Below are 17044 nucleotides of genomic sequence, written 5' to 3' on the forward strand. Positions count from 1 at the left end.
GAAGCTATAGCCCTGCTGCCTTTTTCACCTCGTCAGCAAACGACGTGCTTTGGTCAGCAGGTGCACTCGTTTCGGCCACTTCCCAGCGGCGCAAACCGTGCACCTGCACCGGACTCTTGGAAAGGTCGATTTCGGCTGCCCATCTCTGCAGTGATTCCTGTACCGTGCCGCTAGATGCAGAGTCGTCGAGTCCCGCACTCGGGAGCAGCATCGCAAACGGCTGCGCCAAGAGTGCCGTGCTCAGCTCTCCTCCATGCTCGGCGCTGCTTGGTGCAATGCTGCTTGTAGGAAACCCAGCGGCTTGGCGGGCCAAGGAGCGCACTAACCCGCGCGCTCCGCTAAGCAACGAGTCGTTCGCCTCCTCGTTCTTTGCCGCGGCCAAGACGCGGCCGCCAAATTGGACAAGAAGCAAGCTGGCCACACGGCCACTCGCAAATGTCGCATTCGTCGGCGTCGCAGGTTTGGGTGCTTTCGCCGCAGCGCCATGTGCAAATGAGCCGCAGACCAGTGCGGCATTTTTCGAGCCTGGGAACGTGGCCGCGATACGCGTCAGTGCAATCTTTTCGCCAAGCCGTGCAATCACTTCCGTAATGGCGGACCCGACAGTGCGCACGCCGGCGTCTTGCACGTCTGTTGGCGCGTCATACGGCACAATAGGGCACGCAAGGAACTCTGCCACGCTGACATCGCGAATCGCCTCCGCCCCGTGCCCCTCATCACCAAACAGAGGCAGCCACGCGGCGGTATGTGCAATATCGCGCGCAAGAGCGCCAAATAGCTCGTTGCGCGCGACAAAATCCGTCTCGCAATTTAGTTCAATCAGCGCAGCACGCGCCTCTGTACCGCTGAGCCCGTCGGACAAGACACTGCATGCCACGACACCCTCCGCAGTCGTACGCGCAGATACCTTGGCTGCACGTTTCGTGCCTTCTTCTTTCCTATTCTGCTCGAGCCAAGCCACCGCCGCGCCGACGTCGTCCTTGTCGGGCAGTGTGCGCGAAGCAACAAGCGCCTCGCGTGCTTTGACCAGCGCTGTACCTGGCACAGCGCGACGCAGCTCGGCAATCGCGGTGATTGCCGGTCGCGCTTGCTCTGCGAAGCGCGCTGAGGTGTGCAGCACACGCGCGGCGTGCACAAAACGCAACATGCGGAAACGAACGTGGTGCGGCGGCGAATACTTTTCGCACGTGATTCGCTCGCCGCGTCGCCCGCCGCGGCTTTCCCACGTCGCGAATGAACGACGCGGCAAGCCTGGAGCAGCTTGGCGAGGCGCAGAGGCTGCTTGCCAAATGGTGCCAGCCCGGAGCACTTGCGCTCCCTGATATCAAGGCGCGACTGCGTACGTAAAATACCAATTAACCGCAGCTCCGCGCGAGGCGCCGTATGAAGAGCACACGCAGCAAGATGATCCATGGGCGTCCTTTTATGTCCAACGCCGCCTGCCGATCCCGCCGAACGTGTTTGAGACGATCACGAGTCGTGCGCCTGTCGCGACGCTTGCGCTCTTTCCCGAGATTGCGCGCGCATGCATCACGGTGGAAAACAGAGTCTACCTGTGGGACTACCAAGGCGGGCAAACCGCGTTTGAGTACCACCAGCTGCGCGAGGACGAGGTGGTACTTGCTGTGAGCCTCGTTGCAGCGAAGCCAAACGTGTTTATCCCCCAAATCAAGCATGTCCTGGTCCTCTCGACCGGCCCTAACTCGGTCGAAGGCCAGCGGGTGACTTTGCTCGGTGTCGAGCAGCTGGACCGCGAGGGCCAGCCTTTCGGAATCAAGCTCTATGAGACAGCCATGAGCGCAAACACAAGTGGTGTGGTCATGCGCGACATCCGTGGATCTGACGCGGGCCGTATATTCTGCGCGGGCAGCGATCACTGCGTCTACGAGCTCGTCTACCAAGCCCACGAAGGCTGGTTCAGCAGCCGCTGCTACCTCTACAATGTGACACAGCCGCGCTTCTCGAACCTGGTCCCCTCCTTCTTCAAGTCGGAGAAGAAACTGAGCTTTCTCGCTGTGGACAATGCACGCAACTTGCTGTACATCCTGCGCGAGGGCGATCAGATCGAGGTATATAGCCTGCCGTCGAAGGACTCGTCGCGTGCGCCAGTGCATACAGGCAGCATGTACGGCGTCACACACCAGCGCGGACTCTTGCATTCCCAGCAAGAAGTCGGCCAGATTGTATGGCTTGGGCCTACCGAGCCCGACACGCGGGCAAATGCGAGCCTCGTTGCCGTTACCGAAAAAGGCTACCGAATCTACTTTGACGATTTCCAGCGCCGGAGCTGGGCGCAGCTCGCGGTACGAATCCCCCCGGGCGGCCAAGTGCGCCTCCCTAACCAGCCGATGCTCGGCATGCGAATGGGCGCAGCGCCTGCAGCCATGCGGCGCTCGACCAATGCATTCTACGCCGCGGGCGTCTTCCTCCAGTCCTTTTCCACCGCAGACGGCGCACAGCTGTTTTGCACGAGCACAGGAACGCCGGTGAACGGAAGCACGGCATGGCCGGGTTACGTCGGGAACGCCGGGATGCCTGTCGGGAGTATCTGGCAAGAAAGCACCACCCTTGTGCACCTAGCGCAAGGCGCCAGTGCTCCTGTTCTCGCCGAAGCGCACGGCAAGCAGCCCCTCGATGCAAACGGCGCTGTTATCCGGCCGTCGGCGGCGGAAAATACGCGCGCCGCGCGCGTCTTTTTGGTGCTCGACTCCAACGGTCTCGTAGAAGTTGCCGAGCGCAGGCCCGCTGATATTCTTGCGAGCCTGCTCAAAGGCAGCGTCGCGAGCGGCGCTGCTGCATCCGCTGCTCCACCTGTCCTGGACTATTTTACGCGCTATGGATCGATCGAGGCGTGCATGATTGCGCTTTCCATTGCCGCAGAGAATCCCAACCTTGCCCTACTCCCAGAGGAAGCTGCAATGCATGCAGTGCGTCTCTATTTCGGTCCTCTTGGCAGCTGGCCAGCCGACTCGCGCATGCCCACCTCGCTGGTCTCGTCCAAGTCGTCGCGCTACGAGGCGCTTGCGTACTACATTGCATGCATCGTCCGCAGCGTCTGGTCCGAGAAGCTCGTGCCGAGCCCATGGCTCGAGTCTACGCCTAGTACGGTCCCGAATCCCCTCACTGCGCATGGCCGCCTCGAGACGCTCGTACGCGAGCTTACGCCCCTGTCCGAGTTTATGCGCAAGCACTCGCAGCTCTTTGATATTGCCCCCGAAAGAGACGGCGCGCTCGCGCAGAGCGTTGCGTTGCAGCGCTCCGAGCGCGACGCGTTTGGGCGCCTCCGCGCACTGGTCCAGCGCACCATCCAGGCCTGCCATTTCTGCGCATTCCTAGCCGACCATGGCCTGCACACCATCGTGCGCAGCGTGCCGCAAGCGGTGCGGGCTAAGCTTGCGACGCTGCACTTTAGTGATCTCGTCGCGACGCAGGACGGCTCCATGGTCGCCAACGACCTGGTCAACGCACTCATCGAGTCCCAAACCGGCGCGCGCGCGAGCGTCGATGCGATTGCCGAGGCATTGCAGGCGCGGTGTGCGAGCTTTTGCAGTGCGGACGATGTGCGCCGCTACAAAGCGTCGGAATGCCTCCGGAATGCCATTGAGACAGACAAGCTGCTGCGCGACGAGCCCGGCATGCTGCGCGACGCAGATCCCGACAGGCGCCGCGCGATCGACGAGGATTTGCAGCTGAGCCTGCGCCTTTTGCTCCAGAGCGCCGCGCAGATTCCCCTCGATAAGCTCACACAGGTATGCACGACCTACTCGCAGCTTGGCTATGCCCGCGGCGTAATCACACTTGCCTTGGCGTGTGCGCGTGCCTCGGATCCAAACGACGTAGCCGTGGCCTATCGTGCGGAAGGATGCCCTGAAGCGCCGTCGCATGCGCAAACGCTGTATGCGCAGCGCAGGAAGATGTACGCGCTCATGCTCGACGCACTCCAAGCGCTGGACAGTGCGCTGGACAGTGCGACGAATGCAGTTGTCGCAAGCCCCAAAGACGTAGCTGCGCGCAGCCATCTGGACCGAGTCGAGCTGAAGCGCAAAGATGCGTACGCGTTGGCCACCGAGTCTCCCGACCCGCTGTGCCAAGAAGAGCTGTATACGTGGCTCATCCAGCGTGGTCTTGTTGACCAGCTCCTCGAGCTTACCACGCCGTATTTGGAAGACTTTTTGGCGGGCACGCCTGTGTTGTTGGGCGGCGAAGCGCGCGGCGTGTACATCCGCAAGCTCCGCGATCTCCTGTGGCAGTACTACGTCCGGCACGCCAACTTTTTCGCCGCGGCGCAGACGCTGGACGAGCTTGCGCACACCGAGTTGCTTGCGCTGCGTCTCAATGAGCGCATCGAATACCTCGCGCTCGCCATTGGGAATGCGAAATCGATTGGGCCTTCGCAGGAAGCACAGCAAGTGCTGGACTTTACGCGGCAGCTCGAAGAGGATTTGGAGGTCGCGCAAGTCCAGGCCAAGATCCTGGGCGCGCTCTACTCGCTCAACATGATTGACATGGGCGAGAAAGAGCACGGAGCGTATATTGCCATTGTTCAACAGCTCGACACCGAGCTGCTGGACATGACCTGCTTGTACAAGCAGGTCGCCGAGCCTTTTGAGCTGCTCGAGGAGAAATTGGTCATCATCCAGGCGGCACAATACCAGGACCGGGAGCTGGTCGCGAGCATTTGGGACGCTCTCATTGCCCGCGAACACAATGCAAGTGCGCCGGAGCATGCCTACCAATCCGTGGCTGCCATGGTCACTGATTTGTACGCACAGCTCCATAGCTCCAGTCTTGCCTGCCCACTCGATTTTCTCCTGCCACGCCTGGAGCAGTACGCGTACGACACGTTTTGCTGCGCCATGGACGAGCCGATGGCGCCATCTGCGCTGCATTGGGCGCCGCTCCGTGCCTTGGATACCACGCCGATTCCCGTCGGATGGGCACCGCTTGTGCTGATGCAGGGCGGCGCCTCGCCAGAGCTCTTGTTCGATGTGCTCCAGGCCCTGGTGAGCTCCGCGCCGCCCCCGTGGAATACCACCGCGGGCCTTGGCTTCCTCCTCCCGGATGCGTCCGCATTTCTCGCCGCATGGCTCGGCGCCGCGCTTGAAAAGCCAGGCCTCTACTTTCCTGCACACCGCGTGGATCAGGCGGCGAATGCGTATGTCTTGAAACTCAATACGCGCAAGTTTACGCGCGCTGGGGACGACCTCGACGCGCGCGTGGAGCAGCTTCATAGCCTCTTGCAGCGCATCAAGCGCGCATTTTAGCAACCCGATTTCCCGATTTTCGTCTACCATGCAACGCGCACGTCCCGTAGTAGCGTACGACGATTTGCCCCACGACCGATCGGCTGTTCAGCGCGCCGCGACACAGACAGATGCGCCCGTGCGTGAAAAAAGGCGCAAAAGAAATGCGCATGTCCGCACACACACGACGTACCATGGGCCGCACTGGGACGAGGCGCCGGACGAAAAAGTGCGCGACGTACCTGCGTGGGAGGAAGATTCGGAGGACGCCATGGTAGCTTCGCCTGTACCTGGAGATGCATCGCCGTTCCTCGACACGGTCGAACTTCCAAGCGGGGAGGCGCTGTGCTCGGAAGAAGTGTGGGACGACCGGTTTTTGCGCGATGCATGGGACGCGGCGGAAGCAGAGTACGTTGCATTTCACCAGCAGCGCACCGCGGAGATCGATGGGGTGCTTGCAGGGAAAGACGCGGCGTGGTTCCGCTTGCCGAAAGAGAGTGCAGCGCACGCCGAGCCCAGAGCGCCGCGCGTGGACACGCCAGGCTGGGCAGCGGCGCAGCGCATTGTAGCGTCGACGCCGAATCATATTCCAGGGCACGCCGCTGTGCCCCCAAGCGACGCATTCACTCCCCCGGCCGTGCTGCCGGACGGCGACACGCTACAAAATCTAGTCATGGCATGGTATTATACAGGATATTACACGGCACTATACCAAAAAGAAAGTAGAGGATAGTTACTTTGGTTAGTTTGTCGTGTACATACCAAATGTGACCCGTGCATCAGGTACATCACTGTTTCAAAAGCAAGCAGGGCAGATGCATTCGTCGGGAATGCGCGGAGAGCGCACGTCAAAAAGCCCGTGTAGATCCGACGCGTACGCAGCGCAAGGCCCAAGACGCCTTTTTCTTTCGGATTTTGGTCGGCAGGCGCCCACAGCTCTTTTGCGGCGCGAAACGTGCCGCGGAAACCGCTTCCGTACCGCGGATTCGCCAGTGCGTCGGCCATCATCCGATTCTTTACCACATCTGCTGGGTACGCAGTAACCCAGTAAACTTCCGCTGCAAGCCCGCCGGAAAGGAAGGTGACGCTGGCTGGACTGCAGCACCACGCTGCAAATTCGGGTATGTAGGGCTGTGTAGAGGCTGCTAGCGCGCCCAGATGCACTTGAAAGTACTCGTACGAGACAAACAAGGGGCCGAAACTGGTCCTGAACCAAAGCACGGCGGGAAACGGCTGCCAGAATCCGCGCACGCCCGTGGTTCTGTACACTTGGCGGATGCAATCCCATGTCCCCTGGAATTCCGGCCGTGCTTGAGCGCTTGTGCCAGAGAGCTGTACACGTTGGCGCTGCATCTGTAGCTTGGTCTTGAGCAGCTCTATCGGCGTGGTCAGTGCGGCGGTCGTCCATCCCGCGCCGATGCCTGCAATGTTCTGGTAGCGTGCGGGCAGCGCAGGGTTCTTGTCCATGTCAAGATGGAGGAAGTGCTGGCCAATAATGCGGCAGTACGTGTGCATGGAGCCAAGCATGATAGAATCCGTAAACATCCAGCCTATCGCTGGCGGCACGCATCCTTTGTACACGCCAAGGACGCCTTCCTTGTGCAAAATGGACCGTATACAGTCCAGCATGCCTTTGTACGTGCCGGGCGGCGAGCATTGCAGGCGCACTTTCACTGTATCAAAAGGGTGGCCCACTGCGAGCTTGGTGAGGCCAGATACAGTGCCTGCGGCAAAACCTTTCACCCGTTCTCCCAATTCATGCTGCTCCATGGTCGCGGCCCGCAAAGCGACTCCACTCATCACACGCGCGCCGACCTCCACAGGACTGCTGTGCAACATGGAGCGACGAGGGGACGTGCCTCCGCGCCTGTCGCTCGGCACGCCGTTCCGGCGGAAAGAGCGCAGCGGCTTGCGAGAAGAAGCAAGCACACGCACCTCGGAGGACGCGGCAGTGCGTGCCACCGATGCCGATGCCCTGCTTTCTCGGCTATCGGCGGTAAACGCTGGCTACCTCGACCCTGATCCGTACGTTGCGCTGCTCGCACAAGGCTTTGACACAAATGTGCGGCGCCCACTGCTGATCAATATCGGTACAGCACTACGAAGCCACCAAGTCGATGCACGGGTAAGCAATTTTCTTCGCACAGGCAGCATTACGGGCCCGCCGATGGCCTCGACGCACACCGCATTTCAGATTGTAAGTTTGGGCGCAGGCAGCGATACACGCTTCTGGCGTATGGGAGATGTATCGATGCATCCAGATGCGCTCTGGAGCCGTGTGTCGCACTATATTGAAATCGACTACCCTGAAATCGCATCGCACAAGGTGCACAGCATTCATACCCAGCCGATGCTGCACACCGCATTGCAAGAGATTGTATTGGAAGAACATGGGCTTGCGTCTGCGCGGTACACGCTGCTTGGAGAGGAATTGAGTGCGCTAGTGCCGCCGGAAGGAAGCGGCTCGACCCGTGCACTGGACAGCCTGTTTGCCAAACTCGACCCATCCTTGCCCACCTTGCTGCTTTGGGAATGCGTGCTGGCGTACTTGGAGCCATGCACAGCGAACCGAATTCTCACCACCTTGTGTGCACGGCTGCCAAACGTGGCAATCGTCAGCTACGACATGTGTGTTGCAGGCGATACCCATGCACCCAACGCCCCGCCGGATCGATTCGGCAAGGTGATGCTGCAAAATCTCGCCGCGCGAAATTTGGGACTCGCCGGCGCGCGTGCATACACAACGCCTGAAGCGTACAAGCATCGCTTCCACACGCTCCTTTCGAGCACCGCCGGCGCGCACGGTCCATGTGAAATGCGCAGCGAGGCGTATACGCTGCAGCATGCATGGCGTACTTTGCCTCGTGCTGAGCAAGAGCGCTTGTCGCGTTTAGAGGGATTGGACGAGGTCGAAGAGCTAGAGATGCTTTTGGGACATTACTGTATGTGTTTTGCGCAGCGTAGCGCGTGCGACTAGTATACATAAAGCGAAACGGATCATGATTCGGCTTCTTTTCCGCTCCCGCGCTTCTTACGCCGCCGTTTCGTTTGCTGGGCCGTTGGGGGCGCAGTCGAAGCGACCTGCATCGGCGGGGTGTGCGCTGCTTTTTTTGGTTTCTTGACGCTAAGTGGATTTGGGCCTTTGGTGCGCTTGCGCTTCGGCGCGCTCGTAGACTCAATTTGCGGCTTGCTTTTGTCCAGCAGCTTGCGCTCCGTCTCGGACACGGCCGATTTAGTCGCGTCCAAATAGTCGATATGCCGTAGCGTCACGTCGCTCATGGGCTCCAACACCAACACACTTTGCGCATAATGCACGATCGGCAGACCGGGTACCGTGCGCCGCTCCATGCGCCGAATCAGCACGTCGTTTGCGGCTAAAATGTAGCGGTGCTTGTTCTCGGAGCCGATGACTTGGTAAAGACACTCCGCAGGGCTGAGCGCCTCTTTATGATTGCACTTGCGCCGTTCCCACTCTTTTGCGAGCGCCACAACCTGCTTCGCCTGTGCATGCGCTTGCTCCCCTTCTTTCTTCGCGGCTTTTTCGGCATTGTACAGCGCAACCATGCAGCATTGGGTGATCATGGGCTTGACTTTATCCGCGTGCAGCGCATTTCGGAGCTGCTTAAGAGGTTCCTGGACACGGAACTGGATCAGAGACTCGGCAAATGTATTGTCCACAAGTACCTGGAACGGCTCGCGGAACTTGAAGTATAGCACGTACTGGTGCAGCAGCCTGCGGTACGTCTTCGCGCGCTTCTGCCGCATCGTCAGCCGTGCAGGCAACGCCGCGCACAAAAAAAAATGTGCAATCACGTGGCTGACACAACGTACGACTCGGCGCATTTTACAGCGCTACGCCGCCATGGGCGATACACTCGCTGTACATGCGCTTCAAGACGCTGCGCGGGCCGAGTACGATGTAATTATTATTGGCGCCGGTGTGATGGGTGCATCGCTCGCGGCCGCACTTGGCCATGCGGGACGCCGCGTCGTGCTTATTGAGCGCGACCTGAGCGAGCCGGATAGGATTGTGGGCGAGCTGCTGCAGCCGGGGGGCGTGCGTGCACTGCAGCTCATGGGTCTCGCAACATCGTTGGAAAATATCGACGCGATTCCTGTGCAAGGGTACCGCATTTTCTTGGGCAACGAGTCGGTCGAGATTAAATACCCCAGTCTGCCAGAGCTCCCAGCGCGGTACGGCCGGAGCGAGCCTTTGGGCAAAGACGACAAGTATCAAGGCCGCAGTTTTCATTATGGGCGTTTTGTCATGAAACTGCGCGCACTGGCGCGTGCTTCACCAAACGTAACTATCGTGCAAGCCACCGCACAGGACCTTGTCCATGGCGTCGACCATGCCGTCGTCGGTGTGCATGCGACGGACGGGGGCAACCAGTATACGCTCCGTGGCAGTGTGACTGTCATTGCAGACGGGTGCAATTCCAAGTATCGCAAGTTGTATGGGGGTAAGCACATGCCGATTGTGCGTTCGCACCAAGTAGGGCTCCTGCTTCCGCCCGACGTAGCCATCTCGAAAGAGCACGGGCATGTGATTTTGAGCAAGGATACGACGTGCGGCGCAGATGGAAAGCATGTGCGTACCATCGGCCCCGTGCTCGTGTACCAAATCGGGTCGGATGCGACGCGCATATTGGTTGACACGCCGGGTCCGACGCTGCCCTCGCAAACGAATGGCGATTTGCAGCGGTACCTTGTGGAAGACGTAGCGCCGAGGCTTCCTGGCAAGATTGGCACGGCACTCGCTGAAAAAGTCAAGAGCGGCGTGCGCCCACGCACTATGCAGAGCAGCTACTTACCGCCCAGTGTCCAGGGCCAGCGTTTGTGCCAAAAGGGCCTTATTCTTGCGGGCGATGCCATGAATATGCGTCATCCATTGACAGGGGGCGGCATGACAGTCGCGCTCTGGGACGCCATCTTTCTCACTCATATTTTAGGTGATGGGTCGTGGACGCCTTTGCAAGGAATGCCAAACGCGTTTTCCGTCTCGAAAGCTGCGCGTACGCTCACGGATTGGAACGCCATCCAGCCGGCGCTGCGGACGTGGCACTGGCAGCGGAAACGGCTCTCGAGTGTCATTAATATCCTTGCCCAGGCGCTGTACAGTTTGTTTGGCACGCCAGATGACAATCTTGTTATTCTGCGCAAGGGCTGTTTCCGCTACTTTGAGCGTGGCGGCGCATGTGTGCGCGATCCAATCAGCTTCTTGGGCGGCATCGCGCCGGATCCGATGCTGCTGGTGTATCACTTTTTCGCAGTCGCCGTGTATGCCGTGCTGCTCTTATTCCGCGGTGAACTGGACAAGGACAACCATGCACGGCCGCCGCTCCATGCATACCCTGCGCTGCTTTTCCGCGCGATTGTGGTGCTATATACCGCTTGTGTCGTGATCCTCCCCGTCATTTTTGCAGAATTACGAGGCAACCTCGTGGAGCACAGCCTTGGGGAAATGCACACGCAAAAACGTATTCTATCCGTCGTATTTGCCGCCGTCGTCTTGGCACTGGCGTTGCGTACGTACACTTCTATGTAAAGCTGTATACCATCCCACCGCTCGCAGGGTCTTGGACTTGAGCACGTGATATGTAATGTCGCGCGGTTGCGCTGATCGATTGCTTTTGTATCCTCCACGCCATGGCTTTCTTCAGCTACCGTGCATACCCTACTCCGATCATCAAGCCACTGTGGCCCTTCTTTGCTGCATCGGCAATTGTGTTCTACGGAGTCTCCAAGATCCAAAATGCCGCTGTCCGCTCGCCCGAGTACGCAAAGGACCCGAAGAACCCTTACGGTACGTACTGATCTCTCCTGCGATGTGCAGTACTGACCTGTCCCCCGCTCTTTCTTCATCCAACAGCAAAAACCATTGCGAAAGAATCCCACTAAGTAAGGCCGCCGCCTTTGAGAGGCGAGCACTGCATCGCATCTCGCTATGGCGTCACGACCGGGCTCTGTAGTGTACTCTCAATACGATATGTGACGGATGACTATCACTGGCGTTTGCTTGTTTCGCACATTAGGGACACCTCTCTACTGTGCCGTGCACTGCCTCACACTTCCATAGTCCTTTGCTCGCGCCTTGCGCCTTGCGCCGTAGCCTCGGAATGGCCCGTGGACGAGCACGCTTGTGCACGTGGCATTGGACCGGCGCTAGCGCCCAATGGCGCCAGCACCCAAAAGCCGGTGATTAGAAAAGAACGAATCACAATACGCATTTAGGTCCCCGGCGCAGGGCCCACCTACGAAGCTTCCATTGAAAGCCTGTATGCGTCACCCCCGCATCCCATCGTCTTAAACCACAACCTGCACAATGGCGGCACAAAGGAAAGTAGAGGTCTATGCCCAGTGGGCCGCGCACAAGGATCACCAGATGATCACTCTCCCAAACTCGAAGGAGAAGGGTTTCACGGAGATTTACAAGAACGCTGCTTTCCCCGAGCTTTCGAAATTGGAGAAGCCGTACGAGCTGTTCAAGAAGGTTGTCGCCGAAACCCCCGACGCTAACTGCTTTGGACACCGTCCATGGGACGAGGCGAAGGGTGACCTTGCGAACCACTTTGTTTGGCGCAGCTACGCCCAGGTCGACGCGGAGGCAACTGCGCTTGGCAGTGCTGCGTCCTACTGGCTGGAGCAGGGTCTGCTCAAGCCGCGCCACACCAAGGATGGCACCGCTTCCGAACCTGGACTGACCAACTTTATCATCGGTTTCTGGGGCCCGAACCGCCCCGAGGCTGCAGTATTGAGTCTGGCCGCCGCTGCGTATTCGCGCGTTACTGTCGGCCTCTATGACAACTACGACGCCGGCATCTCGTGCTACATTCTGAAGCACAGTGCCGCGCGTATTCTCTGCACCACCTCTTCGTACGTACCCATTGTGCTCCGCAATGCCGAGAAGCTTCCCGCACTCAAGGTCATTATCGTGGTTGACCGCCCCGGCCCGGCCAAGATGGCGCTCGGCGAGCTGCAAAAGATCCAGCTGATCCGGGAGTGGGCCGCGATGCAGGATATCCATGTGTTTGGCTACAATGAAGCTGTCGAGACTGGTCTCGCGAACCTGCGCCCCAGCAACCCCCCCACCAGCCCCGACTTTGTGATGGCACTTTGCTACACGAGTGGTACTACGGGCCTGCCCAAGGCTGCGATGATCACAGACCGCATGTCTGCGTGCGGTGTGTCGGGTATTAAACTAATCAACCCCGATGACAAGCTTGTCACTCTTTCCTACCTTCCACTCGCGCATATTTTGGAACGCGGCTGGGAGGCATTTATTTTGTGCTCCGGCGGTGCCGTCGGCTACTACTCTGGCGATATCACACGTCTCCCCGAGGACCTGCAAATCCTCAAGCCCTCGGCGCTCCCCGCTGTCCCTCGTGTTTTGAACCGCATCGCAGGACAGATTGAGGCGCAGATGGCAGGCGGCGGCCTCAAAGCCGTGCTGCTACGCAATGCGATTAATGCCAAGATTCGCAACTACGAGGCCACGGGCACCATCACCCATGCCTTTTGGGACCGTCTTGTTTTCCGCAAGGTCCGCGCCATGCTCGGCGGCAATATCCGTGTGATGATCACGGGCAGTGCACCTTGCCGCCCCGACGTGCTGCGTCTGCTGCGCCTTGCACTCTGCTGCGACATTCGCGAGGCATACGGTCAGACGGAGAATGGCGCGTACGCTACATACATGATCCCTAACGACGCGATCCTCGGCAACGTCGGCCCCGTCAACCCCGGCATTGAGCTGCGCCTGCGCGACCAGCCCGAGTTGGGCTACTCTTCTGAGGACAAGCCCTACCCCCGCGGCGAGATTCTTTTCCGTGGCGACGCCGTCTTCCCTGGCTACGCCGGCGACCCGGCAAAGACTGCCGAAACGCTCCTTCCTGGCGCCGACGGTCGCGGCAACTGGCTGCTCACCGGTGACGTCGGTCAGATTGACGAGTACGGCCACGTAAAGATCATTGACCGTGTCAAGAACCTGATCAAGCTTGCACAGGGCGAGTATGTGGCCATTGAGCGCGTCGAGAACGTGTTTGGCTCACACCCCATTGCCCAGCAAATGTGGCTCTATGGCGACTCGTTCCAGCCCCACCTTGTCGCTATCTGTGTCCCCGAGCACGAGCCGTTTGCGCAGTTTGCCTCCAATGTCCTCCGCAAACAGATTGCCCCTACGGACCTCAACGCGCTCAACGAGGCAGCCAAGAACGATGCCGTTATCGAAGCCCTCCTCCGCGAGTTTATTGCCCTCGGCAAGCGCCAGGGCTTGGGCACACTTGAGCAGATGCGGGCGCTCCAGATCCGTATGGACCCCTTCAGCACCGAGAACGGCCTCATGACACCCACGATGAAGGTCAAGCGACAAGAAGCAGCCAAGCTGCTCAAGGGCGACTTGGAGTTACTCTACAAGATCGCGCCGTACGACCTGAATAAGGTCCAGGTTTCCAAGGCCTAGATAGAACAATAGAGGTACTATGGTCTGCCTAGCAGTCCTTTGGAAAACATGTCGGCAATCACGTCGAATCCATCGTCGGCGGCATGCACTTGCGACAGTAGACTGGGGTGAGTAAGCTTGCACGTACATCTCATGATCCTCGTAGAGCGCATTGTCTTGCTGCACCTCACGCATCGTGTCATACTTTTGCGCACACAGCGGACACTCGCGGCCAGCCTCGCCCCCGGGAAGGCACCGCTGGTGAAAACTGTGCTTGCACATGAAATGCACGTTGGGCAAGTCGAGCGTTCCGTGGCACAGACCGCAGCGGTGGTTCTGAAATACGCGCGGCGCGGTGTTGGAAGTGAGCGCTTCGAGCTCGTCAAGTTTTGATGCGGTCTCGGTTTGGTACGAGACAGTGAGCTTTTCAAGACTGTCCACTTCTGCGTGTTCGTTGCGGATGTGGCGCATGAGGTATGCACTGATCATGCCCATCGGTACAACGTCCGTCGCACTGACCAACTGCACAACTTCCGGTGGGCTCAGGAGGTTGTGCTCGTCGATGTGTTCCAGCACATCGCCAAACTCTTCGCAGTGCTGGTCGAGGATGGCGCTGGAGGAGGCGAGGTACTGCAGGACGGTAATGTACAGGTGGGGATGTGCGTCTCCGAATCGCTCCAACGCAAGCAAAACGCCACGCGTCGCCTCGTTTCTGGCCGCGTCGTCTTTGGCTGCGTGGCTCGCGTCGATCCAGTGCTGAAAGAGAGCGTCTATCATGCCAAGGCGCTCGTAGAGGAACAAAAGGCCTTGAGTGAAGGACTGCGTCGCACAGAGGAGCATTGCGTGCGTCGGCACGTAGGGAAATTGGCTTGGTTGTTGCAGCAGGTAGAGTGCTTTTTGATACGCACCACTTGAGAGGTAAAGCTCAAGCAAGGTGTGGAACACAAGCGTCTCGTCGTTGTCGGTAGGCGCTGCAGCTGCATCGCTCGGCGTGCTGGGCACGTCCAGCACTTTTCTGTCCCAGCGCAGCGCAGCGAGCGTTTCCAGGAAATGTACGAGCATTGTAGGGTGGCCTACAAAGCTGGAAAACAGCGGCGCGGGCGAGCGCCACTCGGCGCGCGTGTAGAGCTTGATCAACAGTTCCGTCGTCTCGGCTGGGAGGGCATTCAACAAAACATGTGCGTACTGCTGGACGTAGTACTCCGCTTGCGGGGGGGCGAGGGCTTGCAAGTAGTCGATGGCCTCGGCGGCGTTGTGCTTATCGCGGAGTTGGATGCTCAAATACGCTTCGTGGCACTTGTGCGTCTTGGCAAGGTACGCCGCCTGGTCGATAAATCCGCTGCGGCGGCACACAGAAATAGCGACAGGAACGTCGAAGGCCAGCGCCTCGGTGTCCGTCGCGGTAAGGAAGCGGTCGAGGGCGTCGGTGTCGCCGAGCTTCGTGTAGCAATTGAGCAAAAGGGTGGTATGGTCGGCATTCGCGAGTCCGCTCGTATGCAGTGCTTGGAGGTAACGCGTAAGGAACTGGAGGCGCTGTGCATCAAGAAATTTGCGGACCACGTAGCTGGGCGGCACGACGCCAATCGTTTTGATAAATTGCAGCACGGCACCTTCAAAGTCACCTTTGGCGTACAGATAATCTCCGTAGCGGCGGTAGACGTCTGCAATAAGCATTGTTAGCGAGGAAGCGACACGCCGCTCATGCTGGACAGCGGGTAGAATTACTGCACTCGAAGCAAGCACAGGAAGCTGGACGCGAGGAAACCGCGCGACGCTCGCGCAGAGAAACGGGACTGCAAGCAGGTAGAGGTGCATGCGAAAGAGGTACTCGAGCTTTTCTTGCAGCGATTTCTCCTGAAACTGGAACTTTTGCGCTGCGTGGGTCACGACAGAAAAAAAGGATGCTGAGTCGCTGCCTGTTGTATTGCTGGTCCATAGTGTCTTGACGCCGGCTCCAAAGAGTGCCGTGTATGTGACGCATTTCGTGTCCAGGTCAAACACGGTGACCTGCGTAAGCTGGTGGGTTTTGGTGCCGCGCGCATCAAATACAAGAGGACGGTCCCCGCCTATAGTGCTGGTATGTGATTGACCTGGGGTGGAGAGCACAACAAGCTGGCCATGGAGTGCATAGACGCGCGATTTTGGGCCTTCCAACGCGATGGAAGCTTCGCGGCCTTGGGCGCCGACCAAGTAGATGGCCTCGTCGCGTGCAAGCACCATTTTGTAAGAGAGAGGAGAAGATATGCTCTCATCCGCACTCTGTACATTCAGCGCTTCATCGGAGCACGCTAGAAATTTGATTGCGCACCCGGGAGGAGATCCAGTGGTGTCAATCAGGGTCGGCGCCGTGTTGGCACTGGAACCAAGTGCCGTGTATCGCAGGGTTTTCGAGACAGTTGCAATAAGAAGGTGTACCGTGCGGTGTGTAGACCCGTGCTTCTGTACAAGCTCGTCGGTAAATGCAAGGCCTGTTATGGTATCCGGCAGCTCGGCGCCTTCCGCAGGCTCGTCGACCAGTGTTGCGTCGCGTGCAACCTTGATGCGCAGCAAGTCCTGCGCCGTGTCTTTGCCGGTAAGGGCAACATCGCGTATAAGCAGCACTTTGCCGTCCTCAAAGCCCGCCGCGATGAAATCTAGCTGGGGGTGCACTTCCAGGACACACAGCTTGGAACGTGCGTCGTGCAAGCGGCCTTGCGCCGTGAGCGTGGGTGAATAGGTGCCGCTTTCTTTGCGCCGTATCATCCATACACATAGTTCATACGGCGTATCCTCGCCATCGGTACCCACCGAGATCACGCCGAGCCCATCGCCGGTTACATTGGCGGCGCATAATGTGCCGTGTGCATGCCATGTAGCAATCTCTGTGTACGTATGCGCATCCATGACATAAATGTATCCATCGTCTGTGCCAAATACAAGTGCTCCGCGTCTGCCTGGCCAGGTATCGGGGCGCGGTGCGACGTATTCGACGCAGACGACACGGTCGGCGATCGTTTGCAACTGTACAGGAAGCATCGCCTGCTCCGAGTCTAGTGCCGCTGGCCGTGACTCAAAAAAGCTAAAGTTGTGCCATGATGTGAGGATCGTGTCCGAGTACTTGGACAAGGACCGCGAGCTCGTCGACATCGCAACCGACCGAGGCATGTCAAAAACCGCTGGCCAGCAGGATGTGGAGACAGCAATGTGGAGGGTCGCATTCGCCCTACAGGCGCGTTGTTCGACGCACTTTGAGCACGTAGGAGCGTGTCGCTAAAGCAGTGATAAGCGGCGCATGGAGTGCAGCGCATGGAGTGCAGCGCATTGAGATTGTGCGCACAAGGTGCGGTATGTGAGGCAGAAAAAAGATGCTAGAGCCGATCGCACG

The 17044-nt window shown here is 59.0% G+C and overlaps 8 protein-coding genes across 8 annotated transcripts; 4 read left to right on the plus strand and 4 right to left on the minus strand.

Annotated features, from left to right (window-relative positions):
* Positions 1-4: 4 nt before the first annotated feature.
* On the minus strand, positions 5-1147 carry TSF1 (Elongation factor Ts, mitochondrial; the record flags this gene model as incomplete). Its single annotated transcript, XM_056205943.1, has 1 exon — positions 5-1147. The coding sequence occupies one exon, from the start codon at positions 1145-1147 to the stop codon at positions 5-7; it is 1143 nt and encodes a 380-aa protein (XP_056061918.1).
* An 86-nt stretch (positions 1148-1233) lies between these two features.
* Positions 1234-5264, plus strand: MVES1_001091 (uncharacterized protein; the record flags this gene model as incomplete). Its single annotated transcript, XM_056205944.1, has 2 exons — positions 1234-1339; positions 1366-5264. 2 exons carry the CDS (start codon positions 1234-1236, stop codon positions 5262-5264), a joined length of 4005 nt encoding a protein of 1334 aa, XP_056061919.1.
* Positions 5265-5292: 28 nt separating this feature from the next.
* Positions 5293-5976, plus strand: MVES1_001092 (uncharacterized protein; the record flags this gene model as incomplete). The annotated part of the gene is made up of 1 exon (XM_056205945.1): positions 5293-5976. The coding sequence occupies one exon, from the start codon at positions 5293-5295 to the stop codon at positions 5974-5976; it is 684 nt and encodes a 227-aa protein (XP_056061920.1).
* On the minus strand, positions 5977-7013 carry MVES1_001093 (uncharacterized protein; the record flags this gene model as incomplete). Its single annotated transcript, XM_056205946.1, has 2 exons — positions 5977-5979; positions 6006-7013. 2 exons carry the CDS (start codon positions 7011-7013, stop codon positions 5977-5979), a joined length of 1011 nt encoding a protein of 336 aa, XP_056061921.1.
* A 67-nt stretch (positions 7014-7080) lies between these two features.
* On the plus strand, positions 7081-8220 carry PPM1 ([phosphatase 2A protein]-leucine-carboxy methyltransferase; the record flags this gene model as incomplete). Its single annotated transcript, XM_056205947.1, has 1 exon — positions 7081-8220. The coding sequence occupies one exon, from the start codon at positions 7081-7083 to the stop codon at positions 8218-8220; it is 1140 nt and encodes a 379-aa protein (XP_056061922.1).
* A 20-nt stretch (positions 8221-8240) lies between these two features.
* On the minus strand, positions 8241-9008 carry MVES1_001095 (uncharacterized protein; the record flags this gene model as incomplete). The annotated part of the gene is made up of 1 exon (XM_056205948.1): positions 8241-9008. The coding sequence occupies one exon, from the start codon at positions 9006-9008 to the stop codon at positions 8241-8243; it is 768 nt and encodes a 255-aa protein (XP_056061923.1).
* Positions 9009-9105: 97 nt separating this feature from the next.
* Positions 9106-13701, plus strand: MVES1_001096 (long-chain-fatty-acid--CoA ligase; the record flags this gene model as incomplete). Its single annotated transcript, XM_056205949.1, has 4 exons — positions 9106-10771; positions 10984-11049; positions 11491-11521; positions 11583-13701. 4 exons carry the CDS (start codon positions 9106-9108, stop codon positions 13699-13701), a joined length of 3882 nt encoding a protein of 1293 aa, XP_056061924.1.
* A 17-nt stretch (positions 13702-13718) lies between these two features.
* Positions 13719-16806, minus strand: VPS11 (Vacuolar protein sorting-associated protein 11; the record flags this gene model as incomplete). Its single annotated transcript, XM_056205950.1, has 2 exons — positions 13719-13803; positions 13829-16806. The coding sequence occupies 2 exons, from the start codon at positions 16804-16806 to the stop codon at positions 13719-13721; spliced, it is 3063 nt and encodes a 1020-aa protein (XP_056061925.1).
* Positions 16807-17044: the final 238 nt, after the last annotated feature.

Source organism: Malassezia vespertilionis, chromosome 2 (assembly GCF_029542925.1).
Source record: "Malassezia vespertilionis chromosome 2, complete sequence".
NCBI lineage: Eukaryota > Fungi > Basidiomycota > Malasseziomycetes > Malasseziales > Malasseziaceae > Malassezia > Malassezia vespertilionis.